Source organism: Canis lupus, chromosome 20, assembly GCF_011100685.1.
Source record: "Canis lupus familiaris isolate Mischka breed German Shepherd chromosome 20, alternate assembly UU_Cfam_GSD_1.0, whole genome shotgun sequence".
Classification (NCBI taxonomy): Eukaryota; Metazoa; Chordata; class Mammalia; order Carnivora; family Canidae; genus Canis; species Canis lupus.
The window spans coordinates 53,257,078-53,274,670 of record NC_049241.1 but is presented as its reverse complement, the minus strand read 5'-3'; the positions used below and the strand labels follow the sequence as shown (position 1 = coordinate 53,274,670).

General features: G+C 54.5%; 2 protein-coding genes across 5 annotated transcripts in view; both read right to left on the bottom strand.

The window, feature by feature from the left end:
- Positions 1-753: 753 nt before the first annotated feature.
- LOC100855547 (ubiquitin-like protein FUBI) lies at positions 754-1,272 on the bottom strand. The gene has a single exon (XM_038565331.1). The coding sequence runs from the start codon at positions 1,212-1,214 to the stop codon at positions 816-818; it is 399 nt and encodes a 132-aa protein (XP_038421259.1). The 5' UTR covers positions 1,215-1,272; the 3' UTR covers positions 754-815.
- Positions 1,273-6,775: 5,503 nt separating this feature from the next.
- Positions 6,776-17,593, bottom strand: part of CERS4 (ceramide synthase 4) — a 32,027-nt gene continuing 21,209 nt past the window's right edge. For all 4 annotated transcript variants that reach the window (XM_038567491.1, XM_038567489.1, XM_038567488.1 and 1 more), the window contains exons 2-11: positions 13,343-13,516; positions 11,249-11,366; positions 10,506-10,624; positions 10,352-10,409; positions 10,027-10,077; positions 9,606-9,698; positions 9,260-9,388; positions 8,801-8,907; positions 7,042-7,198; positions 6,776-6,952 (exon numbers count right to left, since the gene is read on the bottom strand). In XM_038567491.1, the coding sequence (XP_038423419.1) occupies positions 6,776-6,952; positions 7,042-7,198; positions 8,801-8,907; positions 9,260-9,388; positions 9,606-9,698; positions 10,027-10,077; positions 10,352-10,409; positions 10,506-10,624; positions 11,249-11,366; positions 13,343-13,515 (1,182 nt within the window). In that variant the 5' untranslated portion in view covers position 13,516. The remainder of the gene's footprint in view (positions 6,953-7,041; positions 7,199-8,800; positions 8,908-9,259; positions 9,389-9,605; positions 9,699-10,026; positions 10,078-10,351; positions 10,410-10,505; positions 10,625-11,248; positions 11,367-13,342; positions 13,517-17,593) is intronic.

Genomic DNA, 17,593 nt, shown 5'->3' with positions numbered 1-17,593 from the left:
TCGTGGCGATTTCTTTCTTTTTTTTTTTTTAAGATTTATTTATTCATGAGAGAGAGAGAGAGGCAGAGACACAGGCAGACAGAGAAGCAGGCTGCATGCAAGGAGCCTGATGTGGGACTTGAACCTGGGAATCCAGGATCACACCCTGAGCCAAAGGCAGGCACTCAACCGCTGAGCCACCCAGGCGTCCCTCGTAGTGATTTCAATAGGCATTTTCCTGACTATAAGTGAGGCTGATTGATTTTTTATATGGCTTAACCAATGGAGGCACCCAGGCACCCAGACATTTTTCATTATAATAGAATCCAGCCTATCAATTCTTTTTCTCATGGATCACGCCATTGATGGTGTGTCTGAGAAGTTACCGCAAAACCCAAGGTCATCTAGGGTTTCTCCTGTTATGTTCTAGGAGTTTTATAGTTTGGTATTTTTACATTTAGCCTTGTGATTCATTCTGAATTTATTTGTGGAGGGTATAAACTCTGTGTCTAGATTCATTTTCGCCCTGTGGACGTCCAGTTGTTCCAAATGTTCCATCATTGTGGAAAAGATGGTCTTTTCTCTACTGCATTGACTTTGCTCCTTTGTCAAAGATCAGTTGACTGTACTTGTGTGGGTGTATTTCTGGGCTCTGTTCTCTTCCATTGATCTGTTTGTCTGTTCTTTCACCAGTGCCATACTGTCTTGGTTATCACAGCTTTGTAGTAAGTCCTGACATTGGGTAGTGTCGTCCTCTGACTTTGTTCTTCTTCATTTTTTTTTTTAAATGACTGAACCAAGTGGCTTTATTGGGGAGAGCCAGGATTACAATGGACTTAAGAGTTGGCATTGGGGCCCTTCTTCTTGCCAAAGGTGGGCACAACATTGACAAAGCGTCGGTTGTACTGCATTTGTCGCTTGGCTCGGCCTGTCTTCTTCTTTTTCTCCTGTTCGGCCACCTTGGGAGTCTGCCCTCTTACTTTCCCAGCACAGGCCAGGGAACCATGGACTTTACCTCCAAGCATGCGGCTGGCTACCTCCAGGGTGGTCAGAGCCTCCACTCCACACTGACCTAGGGTAGCCTCATCCTCTAGAGGCGAGCCTGCCAGGAGCAGGACTTGATCTTCCAGGGCGATGCCCTCCAGCGAGGCTACATGAGCCTTGATTTGGGCGACCATCCCCTGGCCGGTCACCTCAAGGGTGTGTAGCTCCTGGGCGCGGACAAAGAGCTGCATGTCGGCGACTGAACCGTGGATACCGCAACAGCTACCGCGAAGATGGAGTCGAGAAAGAGCGTTCTTCAATACTGTGCTGCCTCTTGTGGGATTTTGCTTTTCCACATAAACCTTAGGGTCAGGTATTGTTAATACTGAGAAAACTTGCTGGGATTTTGACTGGAAGCACATTGCATCACATCAAGTTGGGAAGAACTAATGGGTTGCCAATATGGAGTCTTCCTGTCCATGAACATGGATACCTCTCCATTCATTTAGTTCTTCTTGTATTCCTTTCATCAGGTTTTGTAGTTTTACTCATATAGAACTTGGATGAGGGGTGCCTGGGTGGCTCAGTCGGTTAAGCGTCTGCCTTCAGCTCAGGTCATGATCTTGGGGTCCTGGGATTGAGCCTCGTGTGGAGTTCCCTGCTCAGCAAGGAGTCTGCCTCTCCCTCTCCCTCTGCCTCTGCCCCTCCCTGCTCACTTGTGCTCTCTCTCATAAATAAATAAAATCTTAAAAAAAAGAACTTGTACCTTGTTAGATTTATACCACAGTATTTTTAAAATTTTTTTTAAAGATTTATTTATTTATTTATGATAGAGAGAGAGAGAGAAGCAGAGACACAGGCAGAGGGAGAAGCAGGCTCCATCCCAGGAGCCTGACGTGGGATTTGATCCTGGGTCTCCAGGATCGCGCTCTGGGCCAAAGGCAGGAACTAAACCGCTGCGCCACCCAGGGATCCCTAAAATTTTTATTCATGAGACACACACACACACACACACACACACAGAGAGAGAGAGAGAGAGAGAGGCAGAGACACAGGTAGAGGGAGAAGCAGGCTCCATTTAGGGAGCCTGATGTGGGACTCGATCCCAGGTCTCCAGGATCACGCCCTGGGCTGAAGGTGGCATTAAACTGCTGAGCCTATCGGGCTGCCCTATACCACAGTATTTAATTTTCAGCTGATCATGTAAATGGTATTGTGCTTTTATTTTATTTTTTTAAAAGATTTTATTTATTTATTTTTGAGAGAGAGAGAGAGAGAGGCAGAGACACAGGTGGAGGGAGAAGCAGGCTCCATGCAGGAAGCCTGATGTGGGACTCGATCCCGGGTCTCCAGGATCAGGCCCTGGGCTGGGCTGGAGGTGGTGCTAAACCCCTGAGCCACCTGGGCTGCCCGGTATTGTGCTTTTAGTTTCAAGATCGACTTTTTAATTGCTGGTACATAGGAAAGTGATTGACTTTTGTACATTAACCTGTTATCTTGCTACATTACTATAACAGCTTATTAGTTCCAGGAGGATTTTTTTTGTCCATTATTTTGGATTTTTAACAAGATTTTATTTATTCATGAGAGACACAGGCAGAGACATAGGCAGAGAGAGAAGCAGACTCCTTTCAGGGAGCCTGATGCGGGACTCGATCCCAGGGCCCCAGGATCACGACCTGAGCCAAAGGCAGACGCTCAACCACACAGCCACCCAGGTAGCCCTATTTTGGATTTTCTATGTAGATGGTCATCTCTGTGAACAAAGACAGTTTTATTCCTTCCTTCTCAACCTGTATCCCTTTTATTTCCATCTCTTGTCTTATTGCATCAGCTAATACTTCTAGTAGGATCTTTGAAAGGCAGTTCTACATCCTTGCCTTGGTCCTGTTCTTAGTCAGAAAGCTTCAAGCTTCTCCCCACTAAGTATGATGCTAGCTGTGGGGTTTTGGTAGATACTCTTTATCAAATTGAGGAAGTCCCCCTCTATTCCTAGTGTACTGACTTTCCCATGTTGTTGTTTTTATTTTATTTTTATTTTTTTCCATGTTGTTTTTTAATTGTGGTAAAATACACGTGACATAAAAATTACTATTGTAACTGTTTTTAAGTGTATAGTTCAGTTACAATTCACATTGTAACCAATCTCCAGAATCCTTTTTATCTTGCAAAACAGAAACTCTATACCCTTTAAATCATTCTTCATTTTCCCTTCCTCCTGCCCCTGGCAACCCCCATTCTGCTTGCTGTGAATTTGACTACTTTAGACATGTCGTAAATGGACTCACACAAGATTTGTCTGGCTTATTTCAATTAACATAATGTCCTCAAAGTTTATCTATGTCACAGCATGTATCAGAATTTCATTCCTTTTTAAGATTAATATTCCATTGTATTTCCCCATGTTTACTACTTCTACTTCTGTGACGTGTTTGTTCATATCCTGTTGACCTCTTTTCTTTTGGGTAGCTCTTCTACTCACTGATATTTGGGGGTTCTGTTCTTTTCTTTCTTTTGATTATAAGTAATCTCCACATCCATTGTGGGGCTCGAACCCACAATCTTGAGATCAGGAGTCATGTGCTCTACAACTGAGCCAGCCAGATGCCCTTGGGAGTTCTTTAGTAAGATTCACTCTGAAAAAAAAAAAAAAAATCTCTACCCACTAAATAGGTATTTCCTATTCCGTCCTTTTCTCCCAGCCCCCTGGTAACTATAAATGTGCATTCGATTTTTTTAAATAGGTTTAGCTCTTCTGGAAATTTCACATAAAAGGAACTTAAAATGTGTGGCCTTTTGTGTCTGGCTTCTTTGGTGTAGTTTAACGTTTTTGGGGTTTGTCCACGTTGTAGCATGGTTTAGTATTTCCTTTTTCTGGCTGAGTAATATTTCTTGGTATGGATATGCCACAATCTGTTTACCCACCTGCCCACCGATGGGACATTTAGGTTGTTTCCTAACCAGCCTTTTGTTTTGGTGATTGTGAATGATGCTGCTATGATGCTGTATATTCATGTACAAGTATTGTTTAACTGTTTTCAATTCTCTGGGTGTGCACACCTAGAGTGGAAATGTTGGGGTCATATGACAATTTAACTTTTTGAGGAATTGTCAAACCACAGTGATGGTTAATCACTGGTTAAACTGGTTAAGTTTTACATTCCTACCAGCAAAGTATGTGGGTTGTTCCTTTTTGCACATATTTACCAGCAGTGTTTTATTTTTTGTTTTGTTTTTGCTTTTTATCCATCCTTATGGATGTGAAATACTCTCTTGTGGTTTTGATTTACATTTCCCTAGGACTTACGATGTTGAACCTCTTTTCATGTGCTTGTTGGCCACTCGTGTATCTTTGGAGAAATGTCAGTTCAAGTCCATTGCCCACTGTTTCCTGTTGCTACTGTTGTGTTTCTTTTCTTTCTTTTTTTTTTGCTACTGTCATGTTTCAGGAGTTCTTTATATATTCTGGGTACTAGTCCCTTTTCAGATCTATGGTTTGCAAATATTTCCTCCTGTTCTGTAGGTTGTCTTTTTGCATATCCCTTTTAAGTTACATTTATTATGAGTATCTGTCGCCACGCTTCGTAAGTCTGAAGGCCAAAACAGTGGCTGTATGTCTATCTGAATCCCATCGTCCTGCCCCCAAGCTCAAATGTAACATCACAATTCTGTTTATATTTCCCTTTTACTAATGAAACAGCCCCACTAGAACAGATGTTCCTGCCTAAACGGTAATCATTTCCTTTGTTGTTTTCAACTCTAGAATTTTACACGATGCTGAGTGGATTTCTAAAACGATTATACCAACTCACACTTCCCGCTGTTATATTCTTTTTTTTTTTTTCCACTGTTATATTCTTGATCCCCGTCTTCTCTAGCACTCGCTTTGTCCAGTTTCTTTTCTCCAATTGAATGGGTCTAGAGTGGCATCTGCTAGCCTCGCTTTGCATATCCCTGGTCCTTAATGAGACTGACTCCCTCTTCTTGCGTTTATTGGCCTTGACTGTTTGCTCTGCTCTAAATGGCCCTGTCTTTTGGTCCTATTTTCTTGTGTAGACCGGTTTGTCGTTTCTTGCTGACTTTTAAGTGCACTTGGGACCCACCATGACCTTTTCCCTGCCAGTCCCAACAGTGGGTGTCGACAGTGTTTGTGCCAGGACAGCTGGTGAGAAAGGGATTTCACTGTGATCTTTGGTTGCCCCTTGCTTCCGTTGAGTGAGCTTGAGCGTCTTTCCGTTTGCACCCTTCCTCCCTCCTCCTCTTCTCAGATCAGCTTTTTTTTTTTTTTTTTTTTTAAGATTTTATTTATTTCAGAGGGAGCATGAGTGTGGCAAAGGGGGCAGAGAGAGGGAGAAGCAGACTCCCTGCTGAATCCCAGGATTCTGGGATCAACACCTGAGCCGAAGGCAGACGCTTCACCGACTGAGCCACCCGGGCACCCCTCAGATCAGCTCTCTTCATAGATGTTTGGAAACCAAGGGCTAATTGATTGCTTGTCTTTCTCTTAACATTCGTCCTTCACATTCCTTTTGGGTAACTCCTGCTTGGATTCTCCTTTCCCTTCCCTCCAGATCTTTGCATCTTGTCCGATCTTGTCCGAAACATCTCCTTCTCCCTAGTCCCTGCCTCCTCTCCCAGCGCCTCTTCCTCTGGCCCCTCAGGGTCTCTCCTTCCTGTCCTCCTGTTTGTCTGTCCCTTCCCTGTCCTTCCAGTCTCTGTTCCCAGTGTCCCTCCCAGCGGAGACAGAGAGGCCCTTCCTCTTCCCCTTTGTGGAGCAGCAGGACCAGATTCATCCCCCTGCCTCCCCAGGGTCCAGCTTGGGGGTCTTCTGCTCCCCCCACCCTCCTAGCCCTCCTCTTCCTCTCCTACCTCTGCTCCTCTTGTATTTCCCCTCTTCTGTCTCGCTGTTGGTGATCTGCCCCCTAACACCCTTCCTCTCCCCCATGTCCCTGTCCTCTGCTACCTCCCACTCCCATGCCTCTTCTCTTCGGTGCCCCTGGAGGCGGCACATCTGGCCCTGCATGGGGCCTTGTGGCCCTGATTTCTGGAGCTGGGGGTCCCGGCTCCCTCAGCCTGTCTCGAGGAGGGTGCCCTGCCCACAGAGGGCTCCCCAAGAGGTGGTGACCTTCCCTGGGCTGATCCTGGGGAAGCCCAAAGGAACTCCTCTCCTGGGCCCGATTTTCCCCCTCCGGGGGCGGGGGTGCCCAGAATTCTGCAGCCTTGAGCAGTGGCTGCCCAGCCTCTGACATATGTGAGCCCTGTACCGTGTCACCTGGAAGCTGGGGCTGCGCGTGGCTGGCCCAAGGCTGCCCTGTATTGGAAAGAGGTGGCTTGGCTGCAGTGTCAGCTGGGAGCCAGGGACTCACCTGGGGAGGTGGGGGGGGGGGCATCTTCACTGCTTGCTGAGTCCCTGGGGGCAGATGGGAGTGTAATTAGAGTTCCCCTGGGGGCCTCCGGGGATGCAGGAGGAACTAGAACAGGGACATAGCTCTCAAGAGAATGTGGCTCCGTTCAAGTTTTATTGGACGCCTTTCAGCCTGGAGGTGGCTCTGGAGGGCTGCAGCGTCGACCTGCTGCCCACCCTCCCGAGCTCTGTCCAGGTGCCCAAGGGGAAGTGAAGGAGGAGAAGGGGGGAGGGGAGAAGGGGGGAGGGGAGGGGAGGGAAGGCATTGAGGGGGCTGGAGACAGATCATCCGCCCTCCTCCTGACCCTGGGGGAGGGCTGTCCCCATCTCCAGAGCCTCCAGTCCAGCAGCCCCACAAATCCAAGCCCCAGGGCACAGGGGCAGGCCCTCGAGGCCATCCTGGGCTGGCTATGTGGTCGCAGTGTGCCCGTTGGCCACCCGCCCCACCAGCCGGCTCCGGGGACCGTCTGCGGGGGCCGCGCCGGGCCTGTGAGCAGCGCCGTTCTTCAGCAGCAGGTGCTCCTGGGCCACCTCGCCGTCGCTCGAGTCGGACTCCTCCACGTCGCTGCGGACATCCTTCTCCATCTGGGGAATGGGGGGGGGGCATGAGGCGTGGGCAGGGGCTGGGGGGGCCCACAGGGAGGCACATGCCGGCCACCCCTCCCCGGCCCTACCCGGCCCTTCTTCACGAAGCTGTAGATCATGCGAAGGATGAGGCAAGACCAGAACACGTGCAGCAGCTGCAGCGCCATCAGGAGAGTGTTGCAGAAGTAGTAGCCGAAGAAGGTGTCCCACTGGGCAATGGAGTCGTAGTACGTGGTGTAGAGGATCCTATAGCGGGGGTGGGGCAGGACCCAGAGGAGGGGCTTCACCAGCGGCTGCAGCCCTGCTCACTTGTGTGGCCCTCCTTGCTCCAGAACCTTCCATGGCTCCCTCTGCGCACCCCACCCCCGAGTGAGTGACAGCGATGCTCTTTAGCTGGGCATTTAAGCCCCTCTCCTCACCGGGTCACATTAAGTTGTTAGAACTCACAGCTTCCTGACTGGTCGTTCATGACCTGGAACCCCAAGGGGATGCTCAGAGGCCCAGCTGCTCCTCTGGGTGTTCTTTCACACTTTCTCTTCTGTCCTCAGAGCCCCGGCAGTGAGCTCTCCCAACCCCCCGCCAGCCCCCAGCTTGCCGGTGGGATCATCAGTGATGGGCCTTGCTCAGCCAGCTGGCCCGCCCTCCCCGATGCGCCCCCACATGGCTTCAGGGCCTCCACAGGGTCCCCTGACTGGCAAATATCAGGGGGCTCGAGGACAGGGCTCTGTCCACACCTGGCCCCCTGGTGGCCCCATCTAATCTTGTGGTGCAAACTCTGCACATTTATGCCTCTCTCCAGAAGCCCAGGCTGGTGTGCCCATTGCCTCCTTCCTGACATTTCTGGGGTCTCCACAGACCCCTCAAACCAGCACAGCCAGAGCTGAGCTCTTGCTCCTCAAGCAGCAACTCTGAGCTCAGACCCATTTTGTGACCCTCAACTGACCCTGAGGGTACCCACCTGTCACCTGCACTGGTCCAGCTCTACTGGTCACAGCACTTCACATGGCCCACACAGTCTCCTCCACCCAACCTGCCGAGCTCCGCTGCCCCCCTTGCCAGTTCCTGTTCCGGCCTCTCACCAGCTGTTCCCCAGCAGCAGCCACCAGAGGGCACCTGTGAGCCTGGTCTGTCCCTCTTCTGCCCACAGCCCTCCAGGGCTCCCTCCTCACTGGGGTAAAAGCCTATGTCCTCCCTGAGGCCCCCAAAGCCCCCAAAGACCTGCCCTGTCCCCTCTTCCCTACCCCACCTCGCTCACTGGGCTCCAGCCACATGGGCCTCCTTGCTGTACCTCCACACCAAGCCTAGTCCTGCCCCAGGGACTTTGCACATGCTGTGCCTGCTGCCTGGACCACTCTTCCCCTAGGCTCAGTGTGGTTCTCTCCCTCCAGGCTCTCTGTGTGAATGCCGTCAGTGATGTCTTCGCTGACCACCCTAATTCCAACTACCTACACACTTCCTGTGCCCTTCCTGACCTCATTTTCTCTTCAGCACATCACTCTCTCATGCTTTATATGCTATTTGTTTACCGTATTTATTATAGTCCTCACTCACCCATGTCTGCTTCATTTAACCAAGCGATCTTCATGTTGCTCCCTGTGCTGTGAGAGGCTCAGCAAACCGACTGGGCAAAGACTTTAGTGAGCAGGTGCCTGAACCCTGCCTCCTCCTCTATGTGGCGAATGTCTGAGCCCAGATTTCTGCCTTCTCCTACCACTGGGCCTTTGCATACACTGTGCCCAGTACCAGGAAGCCTGGAAGCCTCCCCCACACCCCCAGACTGAGGATGAGGCAGGGCTGGATCTCAGACACACCCACCCTGCGCCCCAACCGACCCGAGGGCAGACTCACCGCGTAGGGAAGAGCACGAGGCGAGTATAGAAGAAGACCAAGGAGAAGACGATGAAGAGGGTGTCGCACACCTTCCTCCAGGGCGTGTAATTGAACATCTTACCGGCCTGGGGAGGGCAGCAGAGAGAACCGGCCTCAGGCCAACGGTGAGGGGGGTGGGGCTGGTGGAGCAGGTGGGAAGGAGGATGCTGCAAAGGGCAGGGCCTCCTCTCCAGGAACTGCCTAGAAAGGTGAAGCAGTATGCCTCTGGGAGGGGGCGTGAGAAACTTCCTTTCCCTGGAGGCCAGAAGGGGGCGGGGCCCCGTGGAGGTGGAGCCTCGTGGAGGTGGAGGTGGGCAGGGGCGGGGCCTCACGGCCGGAGGTAGAGGGAGGCAGGGACTCGTGGAGGTGGAGGTGGAGGGGGCGGGGCCTCCCTGGGCGGAGGGGTCAGGCGCAGGGGTCAGGCGGGGCCAGGCCCACCTCCAGGAGGTAGTCGGAGGCGTCGTGCAGCAGCAGCACCAGGGAGCCGATGCGCAGCAGGTTGGAGCTGTAGGAGAAGCTGATCAGGATGATGGTCACGAAGTGGTGCGCCACCTGCTCCTTGAAGTCCTGCGGGAGAGGGTGGGTCACGCAGGGATGAGGCTGGGCGGTGAGGCGGGGGAGGGGTAGCCCACCTGCACCTTGTGGACCCGGGGCCTCCCATCTGAGGCACTGGAGGGGGGAGGGGGTCTGAGAGTTTGGGGTGAGGCCACCCCTCCCCATGGGAGACTGGGTCACAACTCCCCCAGGGCCTCCCTTCCCAGCCAGATCCTTGGCCTGGCCTCACCTTGCGCCTGACATCAAAGGGCAGCGTCATCAGCAGCGAGATGTAGAAGCTCAGTTCCAGGAGGTACCAATAGTACAGGGCCGGTTTCAGGGGCTGTGGGGTGTGGGCCAGGTTAGCTGCGGGCGGGGAGGCTCCCCCGGGGCAGGGTCATGGCTCAGGGCCCCTCCCTGTTTGCTCAAAACCAGGACCCTGGAATCCCAGTGAGTGAAGAAGCAGGTGAGCTCCCTGTCCCTGGGGGTAGTCAAGGGCAGTGGTTTTGTGGCAGCTCCCGCTCTGAGTTGCCTGGCGTCTAACCCCCTTCCCTTACACAGGGGAGGCAGAAATACAGAGTGGAACTCAGGAATCGTGTGATGTCCAGGTGGCTGAAGGAAGTCTGACCCCCCCACTCCCCCAGCCTGCAAGCCCCCTACCTGCCGCTCACCTGAAGCGGGTAATTGTCCCAGCACATTTCCGGCATCCACAGCCACGACTCCTGCGGGGACGTGGAGTCTGAGGCTGCCCAAAGGTCAGAGCCCGGCCCTCTACCCTGTGGGGGCGGGGGGGCTCCCCAGGGCTGCTCTCACTCCGACCCCCGCTCCCACACACAGCAAGTCCTCCGCTGGCACCTGAGTGGACGCCTGCCGCGACCTCTCCAAGTGCTCTCCCGGCTTCCGCACACGCGCCCTCCTCTGCCAGAGCCCCTCCACCCCCACCCCACCCCACGCCCCCCAGTCCAGGCCCAGGGCACCAGCACTGGGGACACTCACGTGGTAGAGGATCGACAGGCCACCAAAGAAGGCGCAGGCGTAGAAGCTAAACCTCCAGCTGTGGTCGGGGAGGGAGCCCATGAGGCAGCGGCCGGAGGGGCCCTCCCCCTGCACCCCCAGGGTCCCCCCTGAAATCGGCCTGCCCTGGGCTCACCTGGCCTCACAGAACTTCTTGGTCAGGCAGGGCCGGTCCTGATTCCGGCGCCTCCGGAACCAGCGCTGGGTCTGCTGCAGCGTCAGGCCGCACTGGGCAGCGAGGAGGGCCATCTGGGGCTGGGGGGAGGGGGGAGGGTCACCCAGGGCTCCCTGGCCCTGTCCCAGGACAGATGAGACCCAGCTGTGTACCCCCACTCCCACCCCAGACCTCGCCTGTAGGACTGTCTACCTATGGACATGGGAAGTAGGGAGGCCCATGGGGGTGGGGGGTGGCCCCCAAACAGACCACATGAAAACCAGCCCTGCTCACAGGAGAGGCAGGTGGCTGGTGGGGACTGGGGCTAAGAATGGGGCTGGGGGTGGGCCAGCCTCCTCCCCCACAGAGCTTTATTCTATACCCTTCCAGAACAGTGGCTCCACTGAGGCCTTGCCTCCTACCCTACGTGCAGAGGGAGGCTGACAAGGGAGGGAGAGGGCCCTGTCTGCGGACAGCAACGGGGAGGTCGCAGGCCTGCTCTGGTCGCCCCAGAGGCCTCCCTGCTCCCCCTGCACCCGGCCCAGGATCTGTTCCCCTGACAGCTGGGATGGCTTGCGGGGGTCATGGCTGGTGGGGGGCAGGACAGGAGCACTGTGGGGGTGCAGAGACTGCCCCGGGCTTTCCCCGTTCCTGACAATCAGGCCCCACCCACAGGGGGCTGTGCAGGCCGATGGCGATGGAGGGGGGTATGGGGGGCCTCTCACCTCCTTGGGCTTCCACCCTTTCGTGAGGAAGTATTTCTCCAGAGTGGCATTGGGCTTCACCGGCTTCCTGGCCTGATCTCGCACACCTAGCAACCGGCTCAGGGGCAGGCCAACAAATCTGGGTTCAGGGGAGACAGCCTGTCAATCCCGGTGGGGAGACCGAGGCTCAGAGGGGCCAGGTGGGACGCTGGGAGCCTGGTGGGGTGGCCTGGCCGCTGCACCGGGACCGAACCCGAGAAGACAGCTGGGCGGTGGGTCTTCAAGGTGGGGATGTGCAGGTTAACTTGTGGGGTCTCGGGAGCTCCACAGAGTCCCAGGCGGGAATGAGAATCCCCTCACTGCCCGTCTCACGGTGCTCCGGGCCCTCACGCCGGCTGCACCTTCTTCCCATGTGGACAGGTGGAGGAGCCCGATCCCCGGCCCATCACCAGGGGCCCCCAGGGCCAGGCGTCCGGATGGAACTGCATAGCCAGCATCCCAACGTCACCCTTCATTTGGGGAAACTGAGGCTCGGGGCAGCCTAGGGAACTCATTCCAGACTCCATCACAACGGGGAGCGGAGGAGGACAGGGCTGTCGTTTACCAAGTGCTTACACCTGCCAAGCAGGGGTGCAAGTCCACGGTAGGTGCTGGCTCATTTCACTATCGTCAAGGTCCCTACTGTCCTGATGGGTACATTGAGGCTCAGGCCAGAGAGGTGCCCAAGGTGACAGAGCAAGGGAGGAGCAGACTGGCCCAAGATTTATTTTAAAAATGGCAAAAACCGGGGCATCGGGCAGCCCGGGTAGCTCAGAGGTATAGCACCGCCTTCAGCCCAGGGCGTGATCCTGGAAACCTGGGATCGAGTCCCATGTCAGGGCTCCCTGCAGGGAGCCCGCTTCTCCCTGTGCCTGTGTCTCTGCCTCTCTCTCTGTGTCTCTCATGAATAAATAAACAAAATCTTTAAACAAACAAACAAACAAACAAAAACCGGGGCATCTGGGTGGCTCAGTGGTTGAGAGCCTTCGGCTCAGGTCGTGATCCTGGGGTCCTGGGATCGAGGCCCTCACAGGGAGCCCGCTTCTCCCTCTGCCTATGTCTCTGTCTCTGTGTCCCTCATGAATGAATACCATCTTTAAAAAAAAATGGCAAAAACCTCTGCCTTCGACCCTGGAAAGGCTATCTCACCCCCACGGCCCTTTGAAAGGAGAAGGGGCAGGATGTGGTAACTAACCTCTGATGAAGCCATCAGTTAAATACACCCCCCCCCCAACCCCAGGCTGCAGTAGGGAACCTGGACACAGTCTCGTGCCCTCCCGCCCTGTGGGAAAGGTGGGGACTCACCCTTACAATCCTGATGGACTTGGGCCCCTTAGAATCCCTCAGGCAAAGCCTCGGTCCCAGATGACCTACCCCCTGTGTGACCACAGGCCGGGCCCCTGACCTCTCTGTGCCTCCATTTCCTATCTGTAAAACGGGGACCATGACAGTCCCGCCTCACGGGGTCGCACCGAGAGCTGAGTTAAGACGCAGCTCAGAGCAACGGTGAGCCTGGGGCAGGCGTTCAGGGAGGGGGTGGTGGTTGGTGTCAAAGAAATAACCACCTCAGTGGGTCTTCCCCGGGTGCCCTGGGTCAGCCTGTATCCAGGGCAATCCTCAGGAATGGAGAGATCAAGCAAGATGCACGATGCTCCCATGTCCCTGCGGTCAGGGCAGGACAAAGCCAGGGACCCCAAGTGGGGGCCAAAGGGGGGGCTAAGGGCTCCAAGGGGGTCGGGGGGGCTGGAGGGGCCCAGCCTACAGGAGAGAGGCAGGAGCGAGCGGGCAAGAGTTCCTCTGCTCACTGGCCTCCGCAGAGCCATCCTTGGTCAGCAGAGCAAGGACCTGCCCCCTGGGGCTTCCACCCATTCGCTGACGACGCTGGCACACCCAGCCTAGTGCGTGACCGCAGCCCAGCCATCAGAGGCTGGACGAGTGTGGGCGGCAGCAGCTCCAGGGGGGCCGGGGAAGGCACGGGGGCTCCCAGCCAGGCTCCACCCAGGACAAAGCCACACAGGATGGGCAGCCGGGGTGAGCACCGCACCTCCTGGGAGTGGCAACGACGCAGACACTCACCTCTCGAAGGTGAAGCGCATGACCACCAGGGCCAGCGCCAGGGGCAGGGCTGCCAGCAAGTCCCGGGGGTGAGCAAAGACCAGGCCATCCCGGTCCTCCAGGACAGCCCACGTGTTGTTGGGTGGGAGCCAGAACCTGTCCTGCCAGAACCATTCGTTGAGGCTGGACCACATCCTGTGGGCACAGGGTCCGGTTAACAGGAGCTCAGCATGCGGGAGGACCCCCCCCATCCCCACCACCCCTCCCCAGGGCCTGGTGACCTCGGCTTTATGACTGCCCGTGTCAAGGACAGACTTGCGCCGTGTGCCCTCGGGCAAGTGACCAGACCACTCTGAACCGCAAGCTCATGTGTCCAACGGGGACAGCAGCCCACCCGTCAGCCCAGCCTGATGAGGCCCACAAAGGGCTGCCCCGGTGCCTGCTGACCCTCAAAGCACACCTCGTGAAAACACTCATTATTTGGCACCTTATGGATGTAAAAAAGGCAGCCAGAAGTTACGAGACTGGCTGACGGGGGCATAAGCTCGGGTTCCCAAGCGTCCGGGAAGGTCTCCCACACCGTGGGGAGGTGTCCCCAGCACAGCCCAAAGATGCCAAAGTTGAGGAAACCCGCAATTCCCTCCCTGGCCATCCTCCCAGGTGTGAACACCAGCACCGCCTGCCACGAGGCTCGGCCGCAGAGCCCAGTGCGTGGCCGTGCCCGCCAGTCCCTGGAGCGGCAGGCAGGGCATGAAAGCTCCCCAGCGCCGTCCTGAGGGGCCCCAGCAGCTCTGCACACCCCCCCCCCACGATCTTAAGACAAGTGATCCGCCCCCACACTGGTCCCCACTCGGGATGTTTATTTGTCCTTACATCCATCCATCTGTCCATCAGTCCCATCTCATCCATCCATCCCCACTTCATCCATCCACTTTTTTTTTTAACATTTTATTATTTATTCATGAGAGATAGAGAGAGGCAGAGACACAGGCGGAGGGAGAAGCAGGCTCCATGCTGGAAGCCCGATGCGGGACTCGATCCCGGGACTCCGAGATCACGCCCTGAGCCAAAGGCAGATGCTCAAACACTGAGCCACCCAGGCGTCCCTCCATCTGCCTTCTTACCTGCTGATCTGTCTGTCCATCCACTCATTGTCTGTCCAACCATCTGTCCCTCCAACCATCTACCAGCCCACCCACCCACCAGTCATCCATCTATCCATCCAGCCCGTCCTCTGTTCATCCATCCACCTGCCCACTTGTCTGTCCATTCATCCACTTGCCTCCCCATCTGTCCGTCCATCCATCCATCCATCCATCCATCCATCCATCCATCCATCCATCTTCTTACCTGCTGATCTACCTGTCTGTTCCTCCACTCATTTTCTGTCCATCTGTCCCTCCAACCACCTACCAGCCAACCCACCCACCAGTCATCCATCTATCCATCCATCCCGTCATCTGTTATTTCATCCATTTGTCTGCCCACCTGTCCGTCCGTCCATCCATCCATCCATCCATCCATCCATCCATCCATCCATCCGCCCAGCTAGCTACCTGTCCATCCATCCATCCATCCATCCATCCATCCATCCATCCATCCATCCGCCTACCCAGCTGTCCATCTGTCCAACCATCCATCCATGAGGTGTTCTCTGATTGACTTATGCCAGCATGTGGCTAGGTGTTGGGGACACAGCAGGGAAAAAAGCAGACACATTCCTATCCCCATGGAGCTCTCAGCCCAGCGGTGGGGAGGGGGGTGGGGGCAGCCACCACACAAGTAAACAGATTCATAAATGAGATAACACTGTGTGCTGGGGCCTGCTAGAAAATAAGCAGGGTACCATGATTTTAAATGGGGTGACCAATGAAAGCCTAAGGAGTTGCCATCTGAGCAGAGACCCGGAGACAAGGAAGGCCTGGGTTTATGCAGAAGAGAAAAGGGGTGGTAGGGAGGGACTTTCAGAGAAATAAGCAGCAGGTGCAAAGGCCCTGAGGCAGAACTGAGCTCAGAGTGTTGGGGGAGCAGCAAGACACCCCTGTGGCTGGAGCAGAATGAGTGATGGGGAGAGAGGAAGGAGGGGGACAGAGGCAGGTCATGCAGGGCCTGTGGGCTTCAGGGAGGAATCTGGATGACTTCCCCCAACATGCATGATTAAAAATTTCAAACCCACAGAAAAGCCAAAAGAATTTACAGGGAACACCCACAACCCACCACTAAGGCCTACTGTCCACAGTTTGCTCATCTGCTCTATTGCACATCGGCCAGCGCATCCATCCTCCCCTCCATCCCCCCTCATCAGGCCATCTTATTTTTCTGGATGCATTTTTAAAGTAAGCAGCACACATCAAGGGACGCCTGGGTGGCTCAGCGGTTGAGTGTCTGCCTTCGGCTCGGGGCATGATCCCGGGGTCCTGGGATCGAGTCCCACATCGGGCTCCCTGCGAGGAGCCTGCTCTCTCTCTCTCTCTCTCTGTTTCTCATGAATAAAAAGCAGCAGACATCGAGCCCCATCACCTCTAAATATTTCAGGATGCAGATCATTAGCTAGGCTTCAATATTTGCTAATGGGTTTTCTTTTTTCCCCTTTCAAGGTAAAATTTACTAGGGCGAAATGCATAAATCCTTAAGGGTACAGCAGCCGAGTTCAGACAAATGCAGGTCCCTGCGTGATGCAGCCTCCAGCCACGAACATTCTCGTCCCTCCACAAAGCTGTCGTGCCCCTGTTGGTCAATCTCTATCTCCCTGTCCTAAAGGTACCCTCTGTTCCGAGTTTTGTTTCCACCGCATATTTATGGTCTGTGCTAGAAGTTCACATACATGGAATCGCACACCCCATCTTTGTGTCTGGCTACTTTCACTCCGTGTAATGTTTCTGAGATTCATTCACGTCATGGGGTCTACCGGTAGCTGCTGCTACTGCTTTATTATTATTATTATTACTAAATCATGGGTATGTATAAATATACCACAACTGGTTATTGCCTTCTTGTTGATGAGCAATCGGGGTTCTCTTTTGGGGTGATTTTGAGCAAAGCTGTTATGAACGTTCACACCTGCTGGGTCAACCCCCAGGAGTGTAATTCCTAGATCCCAAGGTGGCTGCCTGTTTGACTTCATAAGCAACAGCCAGACTGTGGGGTGGCTGTACCATTTTCCACTTCCACTCGTGGAGTCTGGAGCTTCTGTGGCCCTTGGTTTTATTTTATTTTATTTTTTTTTTATTTTTATTTTTTTAAATTTTTATTTATTTATGATAGTTAGTCATACAGAGAGAGAGAGAGAGGCAGAGACATAGGCAGAGGGAGAAGCAGGCTCCATGCACCGGGAGCCCGACGTGGGATCCGATCCCGGGTCTCCAGGATCGCGCCCTGGGCCAAAGGCAGGCGCTAAACCGCTGCGCCACCCAGGGATCCCTTTGGTTTTATTTTAGATGAGGAGACAAGCCGTGGGGTGTTGGCGGTCACGTGGGAAGTGGCCTTCTCGAGGCCGCAAGGAGGTGCTCTCCCCTGGGAGGGGGTGGAGAGGAGGGGCACATTTCTAGAGACTCTTTGTTTTTTAAGTAAGTTAGTTAGATTGATTGATTACTTATTTATTCATTTATTCATTTATTTTCTCTACACCCAGCATGGGGCTCGAACTCACGACCCGACCTGGAGATCAAGAGCTGCACACTCTTCCGACTGAACCAGCCAGGCACCCTTGCAGAGATATCTTGGAGGCAGAGCCCCCAAGAACTGAACACCCTCAACATATGAGCCAGAGGGAGAGAAGCACACCTATCGGGCTCCATTTCTGTAAAGTTCAACAGCAGGCAAGACCAACCTAGGAGGCTGGCATTAGTTTCCCGTGGCCACTGTCGCACGTGCCCACTCATGCGGGGGCTTACAACAATGCAGCTTTCTTCTCTCACAGTTCTGGGGGGCCGGAGTCTGGGAGGGGTCTTGCTGGGAGGTTGGGAGGGGCTGTGCTCCTTCGGGAGCTCCAGAGGGGGGATCCCTTCCTGCCTCTTCTGGCTTCGAGAGGCCACTTGCACTCCCGCCTTCTGTCTCCAAAGCCAACATCAACTGTCTCTCTGATCTCCTGCCTCCCTCTTATAAAGGCCCTTGTGATGACATTAGGGAATCTGGCGTCAGCCCCCATCTCAACGTCAGCTGACCAGCAACCTCTACTCCTCTTTGTCACACGAAGCTCCAGGACTAGGATGTGGGCACCTTTAGGGGTCCTGGGTAGGCTTAATTCCACCTACCATGTTGCTGGACATCGGA